This window comes from Mustela putorius, unplaced genomic scaffold, assembly GCF_011764305.1.
Source record: "Mustela putorius furo isolate JIRA1106 unplaced genomic scaffold, ASM1176430v1.1 tig00000224_pilon_pilon_pilon, whole genome shotgun sequence".
NCBI lineage: Eukaryota > Metazoa > Chordata > Mammalia > Carnivora > Mustelidae > Mustela > Mustela putorius.
This window is the reverse complement of record NW_025421321.1, coordinates 24586431-24606560: the sequence shown is the minus strand read 5'-3', so window position 1 is coordinate 24606560 and position 20130 is coordinate 24586431. Positions and strand designations below refer to the sequence as shown.

At 35.0% G+C, this 20130-nt stretch overlaps 2 protein-coding genes across 5 annotated transcripts in view; one reads left to right on the top strand and one right to left on the bottom strand.

The window, feature by feature from the left end:
* Window positions 1-20130, bottom strand: part of EML6 (EMAP like 6) — a 311304-nt gene that overhangs the window by 1548 nt on the left and 289626 nt on the right. The gene's annotated exons all lie outside the window — the stretch shown is intronic.
* Window positions 1-20130, top strand: part of RTN4 (reticulon 4) — a 72498-nt gene that overhangs the window by 42524 nt on the left and 9844 nt on the right. For all 4 annotated transcript variants that reach the window (XM_004775671.3, XM_004775672.3, XM_004775673.3 and 1 more), the window contains 2 exons: window positions 14139-14346; window positions 18544-18682. In XM_004775671.3, coding sequence (XP_004775728.1) covers window positions 14139-14346; window positions 18544-18682 — 347 coding nt within the window. The remainder of the gene's footprint in view (window positions 1-14138; window positions 14347-18543; window positions 18683-20130) is intronic.

Genomic DNA, 20130 nt, shown 5'->3' with positions numbered 1-20130 from the left:
CTCCAGAAAGATTGTACAGATTATATTGCTTTTTAATAATAATTTAAAAAATTAAATTGTACAAAAAATTGTACAAATGTATGAAAGTGTCTGTCCTAAAACTTTGGCCAAGATAAAATATTATGTGTGCATTTCTGATGGTTTTAACTCTAAAATAGTTATTTTGTCAGTTTTAAGTAACTAAGTCACTTGAGGACAAACAGGCTTATATTAAAAAAGGCTCAATTTGCAAATGTTTTCCTTTATATGTGGTTTAAAGTCTTGTACAGCTGTGTAGTGGGAGCAATGGTGGAAATACCTTCTCTGTTTTGTTTATTTATCCAAGTCTGGGTATTCCTTGTTCCTCACCAGGCCTCTTCACTGGTTTTTCCACTAAATCCTCTGTGTCACAGCCAAGTTAATCTTCCTGAACTCTGGCTATTATCATAGCACTTAAGAGGTTTTTCTTTACTTTCAAATTAACTTCAGACTGTCTATCCTGGACTTTCAAAAGGCATTCCCTGGCTTAGTCCCCACCTTTATTATAATCTCATCTCTCATTACCCTGTCTTCTGCCACATTGAAGGACTTGTTCCTTCAGTGTTTTTTGCATTTGTTTGTGGATTTTTCTATCTAGAATGCCCCTTCTTCCCGTTTCATTCTGTCCAAGTCTTATTTATCAAAGGTCTAGTCTTCTGTTAAGGTCTTTACTAATCCTCTGAGGTGGAGGTCAGCGAGGAGACAGTGATGAAGCCACCACTCTTTCTGCCTTTGTGGAATTTAGAGGCTAGGAAAAGAGTGAGGATACCTATGTGTCTCTATATAGATGTCTGTAAAGATAAATAGATACGTATCTTGATATACATTGATCTAGCCAGTGAATTCCATGAAGTCAGAAATCGTGGTGTCTTCACCATTGGAACTCCTTGTTTGTTCTGCATACCTCAGTGAAGGGAGAGGCTGAGAACTGTGATGTTCAGCCAGGTCTACTAAATCGACCCATGTTTTGATTTTGTTCATTTATATAGTCTGTATCATCTTACTGGAAATGGTGTATATCTCTTTTTGTATGGTCTTTTTGTATGCAGTAAAATACGCAGTAGTCTTTCACACTAGCAGTGAAAGAAAGTAGGTGTGGGTTAGTCAATGAGTATTGTCAAAATGTTAAGCCTAGTGGGGACTTTGTAGGCCACTTTGTAGGTTCCCTTTTTATTTATTCAGTTGGTCTCATCTCTTTCTAGAATTTAGGCTCAACAATGTTACTAAATGTAATTTAAACAGCTCTTCTGTTTGCATCTTCAGAGCAGTATTCTGAGACCAAATTTTCTGTTTTTCTGCTTCATCATGGATGATGCTAACGTTTGTTACTCGTGTATGTTTATGTGTGTAAAATGTACAGACATGTTTCTTAAATCTTCAGGGCTTTCACATTTAGTCCAATCACCACTTAGGTATTTATTGACGATATTGATAGACACTAAAATACTATTGTCTCTCCTCAACTACTCTGTCACCACTATCAGATTTATTCTATATTGCATTTACTTAAGGACCTCAAAGCAACTTAAAGATTAAAAATTACCGAATATTACTTATAGCTCTGCAAGTCCATTATTAAGAGTTGGTTGTTGAGATGGATTTAGGAATTTCTACTCTCAGACTGCAGACTTGTTAAAATTATGAATTTCCTAAGAATAAGAGGAGTTATAGCTGTTTTTTGTTGGATGCACCTGTTTGTATATTTTTTCCACTGAAATAATCTAAAATAATTTAAAATATGTTATTCTGGTCTATTTTAGTGTTCTGATGTTCTCATTTAATTGTACTACCAGCTACTTATTCCAGTGAGCATTTATATTCAGTGTAAATATGGTAGGTATCAATGCTTATAGAAGTACAGATCTTACTCAACTTATGATGGGGTTGCATCCTGATAAATGAATCATAAATGGAAAATATTGTAAGTTGAAAATACATTTAAAACACTTAACTATCATAGCTTAGCCTACCCTACTTTAAACCTACTCAGAATATTTACATTAGCCTCCAATTGGGCAAAATAATCTAACACAAAGCCTCTTTTTTTTAATTTTTTTTTTTTAAGATTTTATGTATTTGTTTAACAGAGAGAGAGAGAATGAAAGAGCACAAGCAGGGGGAGTAGCAGAGGGAGAGGGAAAAGCAGGCTCCATGCTAAGTAGGGAGCCTGATCTGGGACTCAATCCCAGGACCCTGGAATCATGACCTGAGTTAAAGGTAGGCACTTAACAGACTGAGCCACCTGATGCCCCCAAAGCCTCTTTTATAATAAAGTGTTGGCTGTTTCATGTAATTTATTGAATACTATATTGAAAGTGAAAACAAGAATGGTTGTAAAAGTTGTTTACCCTCATGATCGTGTGGAGCTACTGTGTGGGAGAAGATCAAAATTCAGAGTATGATATCACTGAATATGTACCGCTTCTGCACCATCCTAAAATTGAGCCATCTAGGTTAGAGGCTGTCTATATAAACATAATTAGTTTATCCATTATTGCACTAATAATTTGCTTTGAGCCCCCCTCCTCCCTTCCAGTCTATTAAGCTTTTCAAGTTTCTAGAGTTATGGAACAGTATGTTTTCCATTTAGTTTTTATTAGGAGAAAATAGGATTTGGGGCAGTGATTTCCTATTTCTAAGGTTTGGTTCCTATTTCTTGTAATGTTGTAATGCTTGGATACCCACAAGAAATAAAATTTAAACCATAGTAAATTGTACATTGAACCAATGTCTGTTCTGATTTCATGTTTACATTTATGTATATCTGGATCAATTCTAGTAATTTAAAATAAATAACTGCATGCTTACCAAAATTTACCAGAACTAACAGCCCTTTTATAGGAAGATTCCTTATTTTGACGTTCTTTACAACTGAAGATTATTCAAATTTGCACAGGTAGGGAGAATCATTGGTTAGGAATATATATATATATATATATATATATATATATATATATATGTATATATATATATATATTTAAATGTTTAAAGGTTTTATTTAGCTTTACCTTAGAGAAAATGGAATTAGCTATATAAATTTCTCTGTGGAAAAAAAAATTATCATGGTTTAGAGAAATTAGAAGTGGGAAGTTAGGATTATTTTCTGTTGCATTTTTTGCCTTCTAATAAAGCTAGAAATAGAATGTGGGATTAAAGGAAGTATTGAAATCTACATGAACTATTAAATTGGTGAATTTAACTTAACAAATGAGGCCTGTGTGAATGCTGACATACTCCTTTAAATACAAAATGTGGTATGATGGAGAAAATGAGACTTCTGTGGTTGGACCTGAATTTCAGTCTGTAACCCTACATTACTTATTTATTAATACTGCTAAGCCTCAGTATGCAAAGTACTCAGGACAGTTTCTTGCTTAGATTAGGGGATTGCTAAATTATTATAGAAAAGGCAAATTACAATTTGTGCTGATTTTACCTAAAATGCTTTTTCCTCAGGTGTTTGGTTGTAGGACTTAGCCAATGAGCTGTAGTGTTGTTGGAAGTAAAGCAGGAAAGATTTAGTGATAAAAGAGGCAAGGACCCAAAATTGCGCATGATCTTTCAGAAACTCAAGTTAACGGGAAGCGAAGATGGCCAAGAGAGACACCAGTATTTTTGCTAATTGTTTGGTTGAGATACTTTGTAGCAGTAGTAGGTATCCATCAACCTGATCGTTGCTCACTAAAACCAAATAGGTAGTGCTTTCAGAGAAAGTTGAATTCACATTTCAAGAAATCTGGGCTTAGTAAATCATTGCATTTAATATTTCATTGCCCTGTTTGACTTTGTCTCTTAATAATATAAACCTTTATTTAGTGTGTTTAGTTCACCAAGCATTTCCATTGTGTGCAATCCCTTTTCAGCTTCAACTATCTGAAGCTGATAGTTTGGTATCCATTTTCTAATTTTATACAGGGGGTAACTAGGTTAAGTGATATAGTCTGGGTTATACTGATCGAAGGAAGGACCCAAGGAAGAAATGGGACTCATGCGCCTCTTAACTGTTTCTGCTGAAAGAGTTAAGTTCCCACTTTGCACACATCTTTTTCTGGAGCTCCCACTTGTCATTTATTAGTGTGGTGAGTGCTTCCTGGGTGGAGGTAAAAGCTTACTATGTAGGGCTAAATGATCAACTCTGAGTTCTAGTCACTTACCCTGGCAGTTGAGAGGAATTTAAGGATTATGATTCCTAATAAATATGTAATTACTTAAAGACTATGGTTGTGAAAAATAACATTTTATTATCATTCTAATATATTCTTGTTTATTAATTTCCCATTTAACTGCCTGCCTTTATTAAAGAAAACTTAATATTTGCTTCTGCTTAGGAAGCCGTTATTCTCCTGTCAGTAGTTTTAGGACTTGCTAGTTCAACTTTTTTAACCTTCTAGACAAAAGATTTTGAAACTGAAACCTGACTTCAGGCTATTCAAGGAAGAGCTTCAGTAAGAATTTGATTTGAGGCAAATTGTAATTGGATGACTTTTGTATGTAAGGCATGCATGGTAGCACTATTTTTAGTTATGACAGATGACATTTTATGATTACCAAGTGTAGGCAACTCTTCTTACTCTATATTGGGTCAGAGGTTTTTATTTTGAAGAAAAGATTGTAGTGTACAGAGTTATTTTTAAAATAAATTTAGTTTGGTAAAGATGCTACTGCTCTTAGCACTGCACAAAACACAAATTAAAAAATTTTCAGATTTTTATTTTGGAAAGAAAAGTGGGTACCACTGCAGGGAGTAAATCATTTTTTTTCTAAATAACCGGAATTTATTTAAATGGGTCAGCAATATTTTATTACAGTAGTCCATAAGCATTTCCCACAGTTATGGAAGGACAGGCACTATTAAATTAACCTCAGATATTTAAAAGGATATTTCTTGAATATATTGTAAAAGACTAAAGTTAAAGCTACAGTAGGTTACCTTGCATGAGCAACACTTTATTTTTCAGTATAGGAGACTTGAGGAACCATGAAACGTTAATAAGCTTTTTTTTACTTTTTTTTTTTTTTTAAAGATTTTATTTATTTGACAGAGAGAGAGAGAGGTCGCAAGTAGGCAGAGAGAGAGGGGAAGCAGGCTCTCCGCTGAGCAGAGAGCCTGATGCGGGACTCGATCCCAGGACCCTGAGATCATAACCTGAGCTGAAGGCAGAGGCTTAACCCACTGAGCCACCCAGGCGCCCCAAGCTTTTCTTATACAAGCCCTTTGTGTTAATTTTGTTATCTCAAGAATAAAGAGGCCATTAAACTCTTTATTCATAAACAGAACTAATAATTACAAAAGAATCCTAAGTCAGCATTATAGTGACCCTGTATTTCTTATTTCAGGATATCCTTTATTTTCATTTAAAAATAGTATAGTTTTGAATTTAAGTGTTTCTGTTCCTAAGAATAGTCTGGCCACTGTTCAGACAATGCAGCAAATATTAATGAAGCTGGTAAGGGGAGTGAGTATGAAGATGAAAGGCAGTCCTCAGTTCTTCAGGGTGTAGTAAGAAGATATAAAATCCTTTAAAATGATACTATTTTATAAGCTATCTGAAAGCATTGCTGTTTGTTACTGAGTAAGTGTAGATATCTGAAAATAGTTTCGGTAAAACTAATGTGAAATACAAAACAGAAAATGTTTTTGAATAAGAATTAGTACATGCCTCAAACTGGCATAAAGTATGCATTCATTCTAAGCAGTCAGTAATATTTATTGAAAGTTTATCTGGGGATATGGTAGATAATAAGGCAACATGCCTCTTGTAGGGTTTACAACCTAGTAGAGAAACATGTTAAAACAAGAATTATTTTTAGTTTACTTTAAATTTTTTTAGGTGCATAATTCATTGATTTTTAGTATATTCATAAAATTATGCTGCCATCATCATTATCTAATTCCAGGACATTTTCATCCATCCCCCCCCCCCGAAACCCCATACCCATTAGCAATCACTCCTCATCTCTACCCCTCTCAGCCCGTGACAACCACTAATCTATTTTCTGTCTCTTGTAGAGTCACCTATTCTTAGACATCACATATAGGGAGGATCATACAATGTGTGATCTTTTGTGTCTGGCTTCTTTCACTTAACGTCATGTTTTCAAGGTTTATCCATGTCGTAGCATGTATTGGTGGTTCATTCCTTTTTATGGACCAGTGATATTTCATTGTATGGAATGGATAAACTGTATTTTGTTTATCCATTCATCAACTTTTGAATTGTGGTTGTTTCCTCTTTTTTGTTTGTTATGGATAATGCAGCTATGAACATAAGTTTTTGTATGAACACAGGTTTTTTTCTAGTCTTTTGGCTAGAAATTCCTAAGAGTAGAATTGCTATGTTGTGTGATAAATCTCTGTTAACTTTCTGAGGAATTGCCATACTGTTTTTCACAGTGGCTGAATTTTGTATTTCCATCAGCAGTGTAAGAGGGTCCTAATCTTTTCACTTCCTGCCGACACTTGTTGTCCATCTTTTTAATATTAGCTATTCTAGTGGGTCTGAAGTGTTATCTGATTATCGTTTTGGTTTATATTTCTCTAATAACTAAAGATGATGAGCATCTTTTCATTGCTTATTGGTCATTTGTATACATTCTTTGAAGAAATGTCTATTCAAATTCTTTGCCCATTTTTAATTACCTTATTTGTGTTTTATTGTTGTTAAGTGTTTTTTATATAATGTGAATGCAAGTCTCTTATCAGATATTTGATTTGTGAATATTTTCTCCCATTCCGTGGGCTGTCTTAATTTTTTTTTAAAGATTTTATTTATTTATTTGACAGAGAGAGAGAGATCACAAGTAGGCAGAAAGGCAGGCAGCTAGAGAGGAGGAAGCAGGCTCCCTGCTGAGCAGAGAGCCTGATGCAAGGCTCCATCCCAGGACCTGAGCTGAAGGCAGAGGCTCAACCCACTGAGCCACCCAGGCGCCCATGTCTTCTTAATGTTTTCTTAATGTTTTTTAACATTTTTAAACATTAACTATTTAACATTTCTTAATGTTTCTTCTTAGTGTTTTTTGAAGCACAAAATTTTTCATTTTTGATGAGGTCTAATCTTTTTCTCTTACTGGATGTGCTTGTGGTGTCATATCAAAGAAACTACTGCCTGATCTAAAGTCATGAAGATGTGCACCTGTTTTTTTTCTTCTAAGGGTTTTATAGTTTAAGCTTTTCAGGTCTGTGATTCATTTTGAGTTAGTTTTTGTGTATGGTGGAAGGTAGGAGTCCAACAACTTTTTTTTTTTTTACAGTTATATACTGCATATATACCCTTGTTCCAGCACTGTTTGTGAAAAATTTCTCCCACTGAATTGTCTTGACACTCTTGTTGAAATTAGCTGATTATGAATGTGTTTATTTCTGTACTATTAATTTTATTCCATTGATCCATTGATCTGTTGTCCATCATGGTGCAACTACCACACTGACTGGATTACTGTAGCTTTGTAGGTTTTGGAAAAAGGAAGTGTGAATTCTCCATGTTTGTGATTCTTTTCAAGATTGTTTCGGCTATTCTGGATACTTTGTGTTTTTCAGTACAGTCTAAAATTGGCTTGTCAATTTCTGTTAACAGCAGGTAGGCTTTTGATAGCGATTGTATTGTACCTAGACCAGTTTGAGGAGTATTACCATCTTAATAATAATGCCTTCTAATTCATAAACTTGAGATGTCTTTTCCATTTATTTAAGTCTTCTTTAATTTCTTTCAACAATATTTTGTGGCTTTTAGTTCTAAGTCTTGGGGGTTTTTTCACTTTGTTTTTAAGTATTCTTTTTGATGTTATTGTAAGTGAAGTTATTAATTCATTTTCAGATTACTCATTGCTTTTATAGAAATACAGTTAATTTTTATATATTAATTTAATCTTCTGTCCTGCATCCTTTCTGGACTTGTTTATTCTAGTAACTATTTTGTGGATTCCTTGGAATTTTATATATATAAGATCATGTTATCTACAAGTAGAGATAGGTTATTATAGTCAGGATGTCTTTTATTTCTTTTTGTTGTCTTAAAATTGCTCTACCTCATACCTCCAGGACAGTGTTGATCAGTGGAAAGAGCGGGTATCTCAGTCTTGTTCCTGGTCTTAAGCAGAAAGCTTTCAGTCTTTCACCATTAAGTATGATGTTAGCTGTGGGTTTTTTGTATACCCTTCATCTGGCTGAAGACATTCTTTCTGTTACTAGTTTGTTGAGAGTTTTTGTAATGAAGGGGTGTTGGATTTTTGTCAGATCCTTTTTCTGTAACTATTATGATGCTCATGCAGTTTTTGACCTTAATTCTGTTAATATGGTGTGCTATATTGAATGGTTTTCATATGTTGAGCCAATTTTGCATTTCTTAAAGATTTTATTTTTATTTACTTGAGAGAGAGCACGAGAGTGGAGAAGGTCAGAGGGAGAAGCAGACTCCCCATGGAGCTGGGAGATGATGTGGGACTCGATCCCGGGACTCCAGGATCATGACCTGAGCTGAAGGCAGTCACTTAACCAACTGAGCCACCCAGGCGCCCCAACTTTGCATTTCTGAGATAAATACCACTTGGCCATGGTGTATAATGCTTTTTATGTGTTGCTGTATCCAGTTTGCTAGTATTTTGTGTCTATATTAATAAGGGATATTGGTTTGTGGTTTTCTTGCCATGTCTTTGCCTGATTTTGGTAGCAGGATTGAACATCTAAATTAATAATGGATATAAAGTCTCTTGATGAATATTAGAAGCAATAGCATTTGAATATATTTCTCAGCATTTTGTTAAAAGTTAATAACTACTCCCCTCTGATTGAGAATTAACAATTCTGGAATCTTCCAATATTTCTTCATTAAAATCAATTTAAGGAATCTGAGAGACAAAAATACTGGAGACTATCAATTAAGGTGGCAACCGTGTTTCCTTATATTTTTATAATGTAATATTTTTTTATCCTTACAGCTTCATTAACAATCTTTTAAATTTCTTTACACAAAAATACTGAAATCCTTCTATATTTTGCACAGTGACTTTGGTAAATGTAGATTGCCTCTCAGACCTTCCTGTTCTGGCATACATTAATTTTGTCTTATGTATGACTTCCATTACATAGTTGTCTTCTCTCTCGTGGCTCTTGTTCCCCTTGTTCCTCCTCAGGGCTTTAAGGTCTGTGGCTCTACCAGAGCCATTCTATGGCGTCTTTCTTTCTTTCTTTCTTTTAAAAAAGATTTTATTTATTTATTTGACAGAGATCACAAGTAGGCAGAGAGGCAGGCAGAGAGAGAGGAGGAAGCAGGCTCCCTGCTGAGCAGAGAGCCCGATGCGGGGCTCGATCCCAGGACCCTGGGATCATGATCTGAGCTGAAGGCAGAAGCTCCAACCCACTGAGCCACCCGGGCGCCCCATATGGCGTGTTTCAACATGGCTTTGAAGATACCTGTTTTGAGTATTCCTATATAGCTTTTGCATATGTTTATGTAATATGTGTAGTTTACATATAGGATTTTCTGAGCTCTTCCGTTTATTGAAAAGACCTTAATTCTTAGGACTCATATGATAGGAGGAAAGAAAGTATTAGGTTTGGGTTTACTGTATCCTCATGCAGTTAAATTTATTTTAGGCCGTAATCACTGAATACTACTGGACTTTATACATGGATATTCCCATATCATCAACTTTGGGGAAATTGAGCTGGTCCAACCCAAAGCACCAGAGTTACCAACTTGGTTATATACTGTTAAAATTTTAACTATCACCTGGATCTAAATATTTCTTAAGCTAGCATACATTATATCCTCCTCCCCATAGGAAAACCTATTGGGAAAACCACACTCATAAGGTTCTTTAGCAGTAATGAACAGGAATGGAGAAGGGGGAATTTTTTTTTTTAAGTATAATAAAAGTATAATAATAATGAAAGTATAATAATTCATGTTTGCCACAAGGGAGGGCGAGAGGCAATTTCACATGGCATAGAAAGAAAGAAGCAAGTTAAACTCATCTATTACCCTAATACTCCAGTACAAATTGTGTTTACTAGATATCCTTTCAGACTTCATGGTTATCTAAGGTTTTAAAATTTTACTGTATGAATCTTTTTGTAACATTTTGTTTTTATTTATCAATATGGACATGTTTCTTGGGTAATAGAGGTCTACATCACTATCCTTGCTGGCTGCATAGTGTTCTTTTGCATGGAGATATTTTCTAATTTTACTTAATTAGATTCACATGGCTTTTAAAAGATTTTTTTCACAGTCTAATTAATTATAGTTTTCATCTATGGGAAAATAGCTTCAGTTATATTGGAATAGAGTTCTTTCTTCCTTTTTGGATTTAACTGTGGGTTAAGTAGTCACATTAAAATTTGTGTCTCATTCATTAACCTTCTTGTTAGTTTGACCTTGACTTTCTTGGCCTTTGGGATTCATCTCACATATGGTGATTACCTGCCAACACTGCCTATTCATTATGCATGCATATGTGTGACACTTATTAAGCATATTTATGTGCTGAATCTTAGTTTGACATCATACATGGGGCATATGAGTTTTATCAATAAGAAGCCTGTGTCGAAATCCGTGCTCTATCACTTACTAATTAAGTGATCTGAGTCCAGTCATAGAAGAGCTGGTTCTCACTTTCTTGTCTGAAAGCTGGCCTTTAGGGTTTTAATAATTGAAAGAGATAATGTTATGTAGTCTATAAATAGTACTTGGCACAGTGTAAGTGCCTGATAAATATTGGCTCAGGAAATAAAGGGAGGTGTGGAAACTATAGATCGGCAACCTGGAAAAGATTTCTGAAACATCTGTCCAGCTTAAAAGTGTGTAGCTTCTCAGTCTTTTTTTTAACTTCTAGCATACTGTGGCCATAATGAAAAAGTTTGTAATTGCTTGAAAAATTATAGGAATATGAGATCTTGTTTCCCTAAAGTTTTACTAATGTTTGACAGTAAAAGAAAGCCTTTTTTATTAAGTTTCATTTCAGAAGACTGGTATGTCTAAGTCTTTCTCCCCTCAAAAAAATCTAGAATTAAAAAGGAAGGATATTTTAAAATTTATCCTTGGCACAGATAATACAGCAATAAAATCTCATTACTACAGATCCACTGATTGGGAATTTGAATGCAGGGCTGATTGTGTATCTTTGTAGTGACTGTATGTTCATTTCTCAAGGTGAAAGAAAAATTATTTATTTAACGCCCTGGTTACTGATGATAAAACTAAGGTCCAGAGAAGCTGGGAGCCTCATCCAGAGTTGTACAGTTGCAGAGACAGTACTAGCCTTGTGGGTCTCTTGAATCCCAGCCACTGGTAATTTCTTCTACCATAGCTATATAGAAATCATACACCAATTATAAATAATTCTTATCAAGTCATTAAAACTGTCCAGACAGTAACTCTTAGGTTAGTCATTTTTATGTTGTATATCTCAAGCCTGAAGTCATTTCTTTTATAATCAGGTCTGATTGAAGGATTTTTACTGATGGTAAAGAATAGTGAAGATAGCTGCATTTATTTTAACTTATTACCAATAGTGATTTTGAAGGTTAATAAATGTTTTGGAGCACTTTGAGAACCATACATTTTTATAAGGCAGCATTTCGTTCATGTAAAAATTTGAGGTGTATTTTACTTGCTGATTCTTCTAGGTTATCAGCTTTTTGTTCTGTTAGTGAAATCTTAGATAAGTTTGAAAATCCTTTTCCATGTGTCTTCTAAAGCAACATGATTATAATAGCAATATGATTTATTAACTTGCAGGTTAATCATGAGGTTGAAACTTTCTTTATATTTAATACCTTAATAAGAATGGTAATAGTGATTGTAATGGTGTTCATAATAACAACAATAAATAACAGCCTGGACATTTATTAGGAATTTGTTAAATGCTGTGTACTATATATTCACTATCTTATTAATGAAACATTTTGTTAATTCATTTTCTCTCTTAATCGTCACAATATCTCATTAGGATCATTCCTATTGTGTACACATTCTATAGATACAGAAGCTGAGGTACAGAGAGATTTGGTGACTTGCTTGAGGTCACATAGTTGGTAAGTTATGGAGCGAGTTGTTGAGTGTAGGTGATCCAACACCAGAATCTAAGTGCTTTGTTCGGGGCACAGGGGAGCCCACAGGGAAAAATTATGTTACTAAGAGCAGTCTTCATCATTGCCTCCCCCACACTCCCAGGTACCCTGTTTAAGAAAACAAAACTACATTAATCATGAGAACCATTGCTAGCAGAGACTTATGAGGCCTACATCTTTACATTTTCTAGATCTACCCATTCTTTAGGACCCAGCTCAACTTCTGTCTTTTTCGCAGTCTTTAAAATGTCCTCCATTTTTTCCTTTTTCTCAATTGTAATGATGGTGCAGCAGTGATTTTATAATTTTTTTGTCATTGTTTTTATATATCTTACTGTCTTCCTAGAATTGTAGTGTTTTAGAGTTGGACAGGGTCTTAAAGAAAAGTCCACATCCCCATTTTCAGGTTTTTAATTAATTCTACTAGGTTGAGTTCCATGAACAGTATCAGTTCAATAAATGTTTGCTGAATGTCACAAATCTATTAGCATCGCTTGCTGTCTCTTTATTCAGTATGACATTATTTATGATGTCATTTTTATAGCCATAGATACACTGCTTCAAGTTCTGGTTATTTCTCAGTTGTGCTACTATATTTGTATAATAGTAGAAACTAGTTGAATAGAACAAAACTAAGGTAGATGTTTTAGGCAGGGTTGGAACAAGCTTGAGGTGGGAGAAAATGTGAATAAAGAATTAAAATCAAAGGTTGAACACAAAGCTGTAAATCATACAATGTTAAATTAGTAGCATTTAAATCAAATCAGAGGATAACAGAGTGTTTCCTAAACATAATAAATGTTGATCCCCTGCTATGTTTCAGACACTGTGACTAGATTTAAAATGTCTTAATTAGCACTCATGATAAATACTAACAGGAATTGAGGGCTTCATAATGACATCTAACATTTTACATTTCACATACATAGTTTTCCCCCACAGAAGTACCCCTAATGGTAAAAGAAAATCACATACCTTAGAGAACCAAAGCAACCTTTGGAAATGTGTTTTTTGTTACCTTCTTTATCTTTTAAAAATTAACAGGTATTTAAGACTGTACTCAAGAATATGCCCATACTTATGTTACTATAAGACTATTAAACACCCCCCCATCCCCTAGTTGTTCACAGTCCAGAGAGAGACAAATTATGTTTAGCCTGTGAATTCAGGAACCCTCTGGCACACTGCAGAAATCTTTGTGTGTTGTACATAACCCGACTTTAAGACCGCAGGCCTATGATTATTTGATCCCCACTATGGCTCTGTGACCATAGGCCAAGAACAAATTTGCTAAGTTTGGATTTGTCTGACTCCTTACTATTAATAAACATTATATAACAGTGTAACACATTGAGTTTTTCTTTTTTTATTTGACATCTACATTTTTATGGCATTGTATTTATCTGCTCTCAAGAGAAGTAGCTTTTCAGGTATTCTAAAGCATGTTTTCCTTTGTCTTTGGTGTTGTAGGCAATTTTTGTTTTAATGATAATAGCCAGGTTAGGTTACAGTTTCATTATGTTTCTCAAAGAGATCTCTTAAAAGCAGAGTCATAGAACTCCTATGTGTAGCTTTTCATAGTTTTATTAACTTCTTGAACTAGTGATTTTTCTGCAAATATATTTTTACATCATTGGTATCATTTTAGTAAGTGTGTTAAGATTTTTTCCATTATTTGTATTTATATTATGCAATGAACAAAGTTGAAAGCTCTCAAGATAATATTTTTAAAAACTTGTTTTGGATTAGAAGTCTGCTATACTGGGCTTGAGAAGATTGAATGATCTTGTATAGCAAGAGTGATTTGGACAGGAAGGAAACAGATTTGCATGAGGAAAATTAATGGTAAATAGATGGAGGTATGATTCTAATTTCTACTTCGAATGGGTTTAAAGTGCAGCTTACAAAGTTAATCTTTCTTAACAATTTAGGTTTTGGTTTTGCTTTTAGAGACCTTTTTGTTTTTGTAGGTGGAGCAAGTATAAATGTGCCAAATTCAAATGGATAAAATAATGTTCTAATTTCAGATTTCTTCTTCTTTAATTTTTAGTTGTTGACCTCCTCTACTGGAGAGACATTAAGAAGACTGGAGTAGTGTTTGGTGCCAGCTTATTCCTGCTGCTTTCACTGACAGTATTCAGCATTGTGAGCGTAACTGCCTACATTGTCTTGGCCCTGCTCTCTGTGACTATCAGCTTTAGGATATATAAGGGTGTGATCCAAGCTATCCAGAAATCAGATGAAGGCCACCCATTCAGGTGAGATGTCTGGAAAACAAGGCACACCTTGGCAACACTATAAACAGGATTAGTATTAAGACTTCATTCTGTAGAGTTACCGGCGTGCATTTTTTACTGCTTAAGGATAATTGTAGATTATTACTAAAAGGCCATACCAAAAGCATCTGCTTTTGAGATTTTTGAGTAAATGTCATTTCATGGGCTCTTGGGAAAATACTGGATTTGTGTGTCATTAGCCTAACTTTACTATGTGCCAGTAATATTTATTAGAACTAGGTATTTGATTATCTAATTTTACTTTAATGGGAACTATATCTTTTTAACATGGTTAGGATTGGTGAAAGTTCTGTTTTCTTTATTGCTTCCTTTTCGTGCTGATATTTGAAATACCTTTCTTACCACTGGCATATGCATGTTTTTCTGTAATGTTATCTTGTCATGCCTATGTGTCCTCTTGCCCTTCCTTCTCTGCCTAATTTTCTGTTCTTATTCCCTAAGGCATACTTTTGTATCCTCTTGTTATCCTTTGATGAGCCACTCCTTGTCTCCAAACTATCATCTTCTGCCCTGACTTATGAGTACATGCTCATATCATGTATCTGATTGGTAATGGGACATACCTTCGTTTGGGTCTTCTGCCCTAACTTCAGACTCAGCATGTATTTCCCCCCAGTTTCAAAAAATTGAAATACGATTCATGTATTACAAAATTCAGTGGTTTTTAGTATGTTCTCAGAATTGTATAGTCATAACCATCTAACTCCAGATTTTCTCAAAATTTTTAAAAAAGAAATTTTCTACCCACTGGTACTTATTTCCCACCCAGCCCCTGACAACCACTAACTTAACCATGTCTGTAAATGAACGTTTTTTTTTTGTTTTTTGTTTTGTTTTGTTTTCTCAAACTTGTCAGTTTCTATCAGTAACACCACTACTGTCCCCATTTTCAGACTCCCAATTTTGATGTCTTTATTTCCATCTCGGGTAAAGAAGGTAACTAAGTTGTATTGTTTTCTCCTGCTTCCTCAGTGAAGACCGCAAGCCCATAAAGCCAGGGACCAAATTCAGTCTGCTTCCTGCTTTTGTAAATAAAGTCTTATTAGAACACAGGCATACTCAGTCATTTAGCTGTTTTCATCATGTTGTAATAGCAGAGTTAGACAGTTGTGACAGAGACTATATATGGACTTCAAAGCCTAAAATATTTAACTCTTCGCTCTTTACAGAAAAAGTTTGTCTACTTGTTCACTTGGGGTTCTGGTTACCTTGGTTTACTTCAACTTTTATACGTGGTATCCGCTTTTCCTCAGATAATACTTTAATTATATTTTTAGGTATTTGGGCTTCCTGTTCACTACAAGATCAAGTCCAAATATCTTTATCTTGTCTCTCATTCACCCCTTCTAGGGTTTTATTTCCATTCATACTGCCTTTTAGCTTCTCAGATGAACTAATCTATTACACTTCTTATTTAGTTCTGATTTCAAGATGTAACTTTTTGAAGGTTTCCTTAACACTCGGTCCAGATGATCTGAGGGTTCATTTCCTATTGCAGTAAGTATGGCTTTGAGATATTCTCTAATTGTTCTAATTGTTTTGTATATAGACATCATTTTTTTCTCTTTTGGTAAGGCAGGTATCTATGTGGGCATGAATGAGTGTGTAATTACCAAGAACATTATCTAGTTGATATTAATGGGTAAATGTAAACTGATTTTCAGACTTTACAAGAAGAGATCTTACTAAATTATTTTGCTTGTCTTGCTCTAGTGCTCTCTTCATATTAATGATGCTATATAGGTTTGGGGAAGAGACCGGCTTTTGTGAATGCTCTTATGTCTTTGGTCTTTTATGTACATACTTAATTTTCATAATAACTCAGCGAGACAGATGGTATTATTCCATTCCAAAAGAGGGAAACATACTTAAAGTTCAGTAACTTGAGATTGCAACTTCAAAATGGCAGAGCTGTAGCATGCCAAAAATAATAGAGGAATATGATTTTTAATTAGATAAATTGAAGTATTTAAAAATATTGTCAAGCCAAAACTTCTAAATTATCTACACCATAAATTTTAGACATCTTTTATTTTAAAGAGGATTTTAGGGAAAAGAAATCTAGTGATTTTCTTAATTCTTATTTCTTGAGAAACACTTTATTCTTCATTCAGAGGCCTTTTTTTACAGTCCTGAATTCAGCCGACATGCCAGTTAAATCCTGTTGGACAGTTTTTCCAAGTACCACACTAATGGTGGTACCGTGCAGTCTGTGTGTAATACCTCCGGTCACTGGAAAAGAGTGATGGCAGTGCTGGCCTTGCATTAATAACACATACATGCCCATTGAATGAATGTAAATATCCCCAGGATTTCCTTGATGGAGAGTGCCAGCTTTGTGCCTGCTGGCCTCGCATCTTGTCTTCAGCAGGAATAAAAGCAGTGGTACAAAGAAACGGAATACCAACTTAAAGTTACTTCAGCTTCTGTTCGGTGTTTCCCAAAGCTGCACAAATAAACTATTGCTGATTTAAGGGTAGATGTGACTCTTTGATCATTTTTAACTTGATAATAACAACTTGATATGTGCTGGTTAATCAATAATAATCGTCTGAGTGCTGTGCCATCATAGGAAGGATATATTCCTGGTCTTTAACTAAAAGTTTACACTTTCACAGGAAAAATAAACAAGTATATACATGTCCATATTCCAGGGCTGGATATGGTCAGTGCTATAATAATACTACAAAAGAGAGCATTATTAGAATTGGATAAGAGGGTCTTAGGGAAGAAAGAGCCAAAGAGGCTTCATGTGTGGGTGGAATTTGAGATGGGCTAACTGAGTGGCTATGCTATTACTAGGTGTGAGAAGAGAGCATTGTGGATCAGGAAAACAGTATGATGAACAAAAGCAGTAAGATTAAAAAATGTTTGATGAATGGCGCATATTTGCCTGCCAGCATAGTGAGTGGTGAGAAAACAGGTTGGAAAGATTGAATAGGGCTCTGGTTGAAAAGTTGGAACCTTAGAATCACAGAATGTTTGAGCCGCAAGAGATTTAAGAAATTTCTCTAATTTTAGGGAGTGGGAACCATGAGCCCGAGAAGTCAAATGACTTTGCAAGGTTACACAGAGAGATAGTAGCAGGTCTTCTGACTCCTACCTGAGTTCAGTCTAAGTAGCACTATCTAGGATAGCTTAAGTAAAATGAATTTGGCATTGGCTGAAGGAGTGGATTAGGATGCAGACAGATTAGCGGTTGGTTTGGAGACAGAACATTCCAGTTTTTAAATAATGTACACTTATACTAGAGAGACAGCACAGTGAGTAAAAACAAAGAGGCATATTTGGGGCATATTACAAAAGTCAGCTATGGGACAGGGACTTACGAGAGGACTGTTCTTTCCATTATGAGTAACCGAGTGTCCACCAACGTTGGGGAATGATGAAGAGGGACTGGGTTTTAAGGAGCTACGTCCAGCGATAGGAAAGAATGCTTAGTATTTCTGAGTTGGTTCTACTCCACCAAGATAAAATGGCTTCTTTGAACAATAACAATGAAGCAGTTCCTTGCATTCCTGCAAATGACTTCTTCATTACAGTTGTTTTCTTAAATAGGACGATTCCACCTCTCTTAGTATAGATTAAGGCATCTTCATGGACAGTAACTATTACGTTTTACTACCGTTAGCATCATACTTTTGGTAGCCATTTCACAATCTGGACCTTGACATATTGGGCAGTTTCCCCTGAAAAGTTAGGCTGAGAGAGTGTAGTATTTGGGGAATGGGATCTTTGTTAGGAAGATCTAATGAGACAGCATAAAGTCAGCTTGAAGAAAAAACCCAAACCCATAGTAGTAACTACCATTTGTTGAGTGCTTCTCTGCGTCTGCCTGTATTAAGCATTGAACTCACTGAATCCTCAGGACAGTAACTTTGCGAAGTTACACAGACAAGTGAAGTGACAGAGCTTAAGAGTCACGCCCAGATCAGTCTGACTTTGAAGGATTTTTTTCTGTGTTCATCAGCTGACCCTGTGCATGTCAGTGAAATATGCATGGGTTGGTGAATTTTTACATTGTACCTAATTAGGAAATAGTAGGTTTTTATAGTAAAATATTAATGACTTCTTTTACAGATACGTAATTGCTGAATGAGAGACATCCAGGGACAATCACTGTGACCAGTGACAGTTAAGATGTATTTCGTTTTCCAGGGCATATTTGGAATCTGAAGTCGCCATATCTGAGGAGTTGGTTCAGAAATACAGTAATTCTGCTCTTGGTCATGTGAACTGCACGATAAAGGAACTCAGACGCCTCTTTTTAGTTGATGATTTAGTTGATTCTCTGAAGGTAAGTTTATTTGCTTTTCATTTTTGATATACCCGGAATTTAATATCAAATAATGGAGTGAAAAATTTTACTTTTCTATAGGAAAGGAAGTGACAGAGATGTAGTGAAATCGAACTAATGTAAACTTAGAAGTCAGAAATCAGAATCCCATCAAATATTTAAAATGGAGGAAAGTACTATTCCTTTCTAAAGGAAAATAAGTTATAAATTTATACTTTTGGAGATCACAAAGATTAGAAGTGAGAAGATTATATACTTATCACGATGAGCATTGAGTAATATATAGAATTGTTGAAACTGTATTGTACACCTGAAACTAATGTAATACTGTATGCTAACTATACTGGAATTAAAATTAAAAACTAAATTTTTAAAAAGTGCAACAAAAAAGAAAAAGTGAGAAAATTAAAGGGAATTTTCACTGTAGGAATAAAGATTACCTAATAGAGTTGATACCAGATGTAATTTAATTTGTTTGCCCTTTTAGAGTCTGGCAGTAAATTTCTTGGCTTATGTTTGATTTATATACTCACATAAGCTATTTCATATCTTAGACTCTTTCTTGGAATGTTTGTTCTGGAAAAACTTTAATACTTGGAAACACCTCAACTAATATTCAGTTGGTAATTATTGGAAGTCTTTCTTCAGTTTTTGAATCTTGCTATAGCAGCTGTTAGGGTCTCACCTTGCCAGGAAATTTACCCAAAGCTCACTGACTCAAAGCAAATACTAAACCAACTTCTAACATGAGCTCCAAGCACTGGGACTTTAGTTCTTGACATAAAACATTTGTGTTTTTTGTGTTATAGCCTGTGACTCTGCGTAAGACAGACTTATTTCCAGTCTACACCTGGGTAGAAATGTACCATGGTAGTATTTAGTTTTTCTTTCACGAGAGCTAGGTGCTAGTTTGCAATTTATCATGCAAAAGAGGGATATCCTAGCAATATGATGATTGGGCCTTTAGACTCCGTGAAGCAATTTCTGAACTGGTCAGAATACATTTAAATATTCAATGCTTTTAACAAGCATTTTAGCCTTAATAAACCAATAAATGGATATTATTTTCAGCTGTATCCTTCTCTCAGCTTACAACCCAGACTCTCAGTTACTTATAAATAACATTGATGGAAAATAATTTAGGGGGTTCCTGTGTAGCTCAGTCAGTTAAGCATCTGCCTTGGGCTCAGGTTATGATCCCAGGGTCCTGGGATTGAGCCCCTCATCAGGCTCCCTGCTTAGTGGGGAGCCTGCTTCTTCCTCTCCCTCTGCCTGCCCTCATGCTTGCATGCACACACTGTCTCTCTCAAACACGTAAAATCTTGAAAAGGTTTTAGTTTCCTTTTATTACTTAATTTATCTTTTTTGTATAGAGTGCTTGCATTTAGTGATATCCTGTAGTAGTGCTTTGAAATTATCTGATGTCAGTGTGTAAATAAATGATCAAA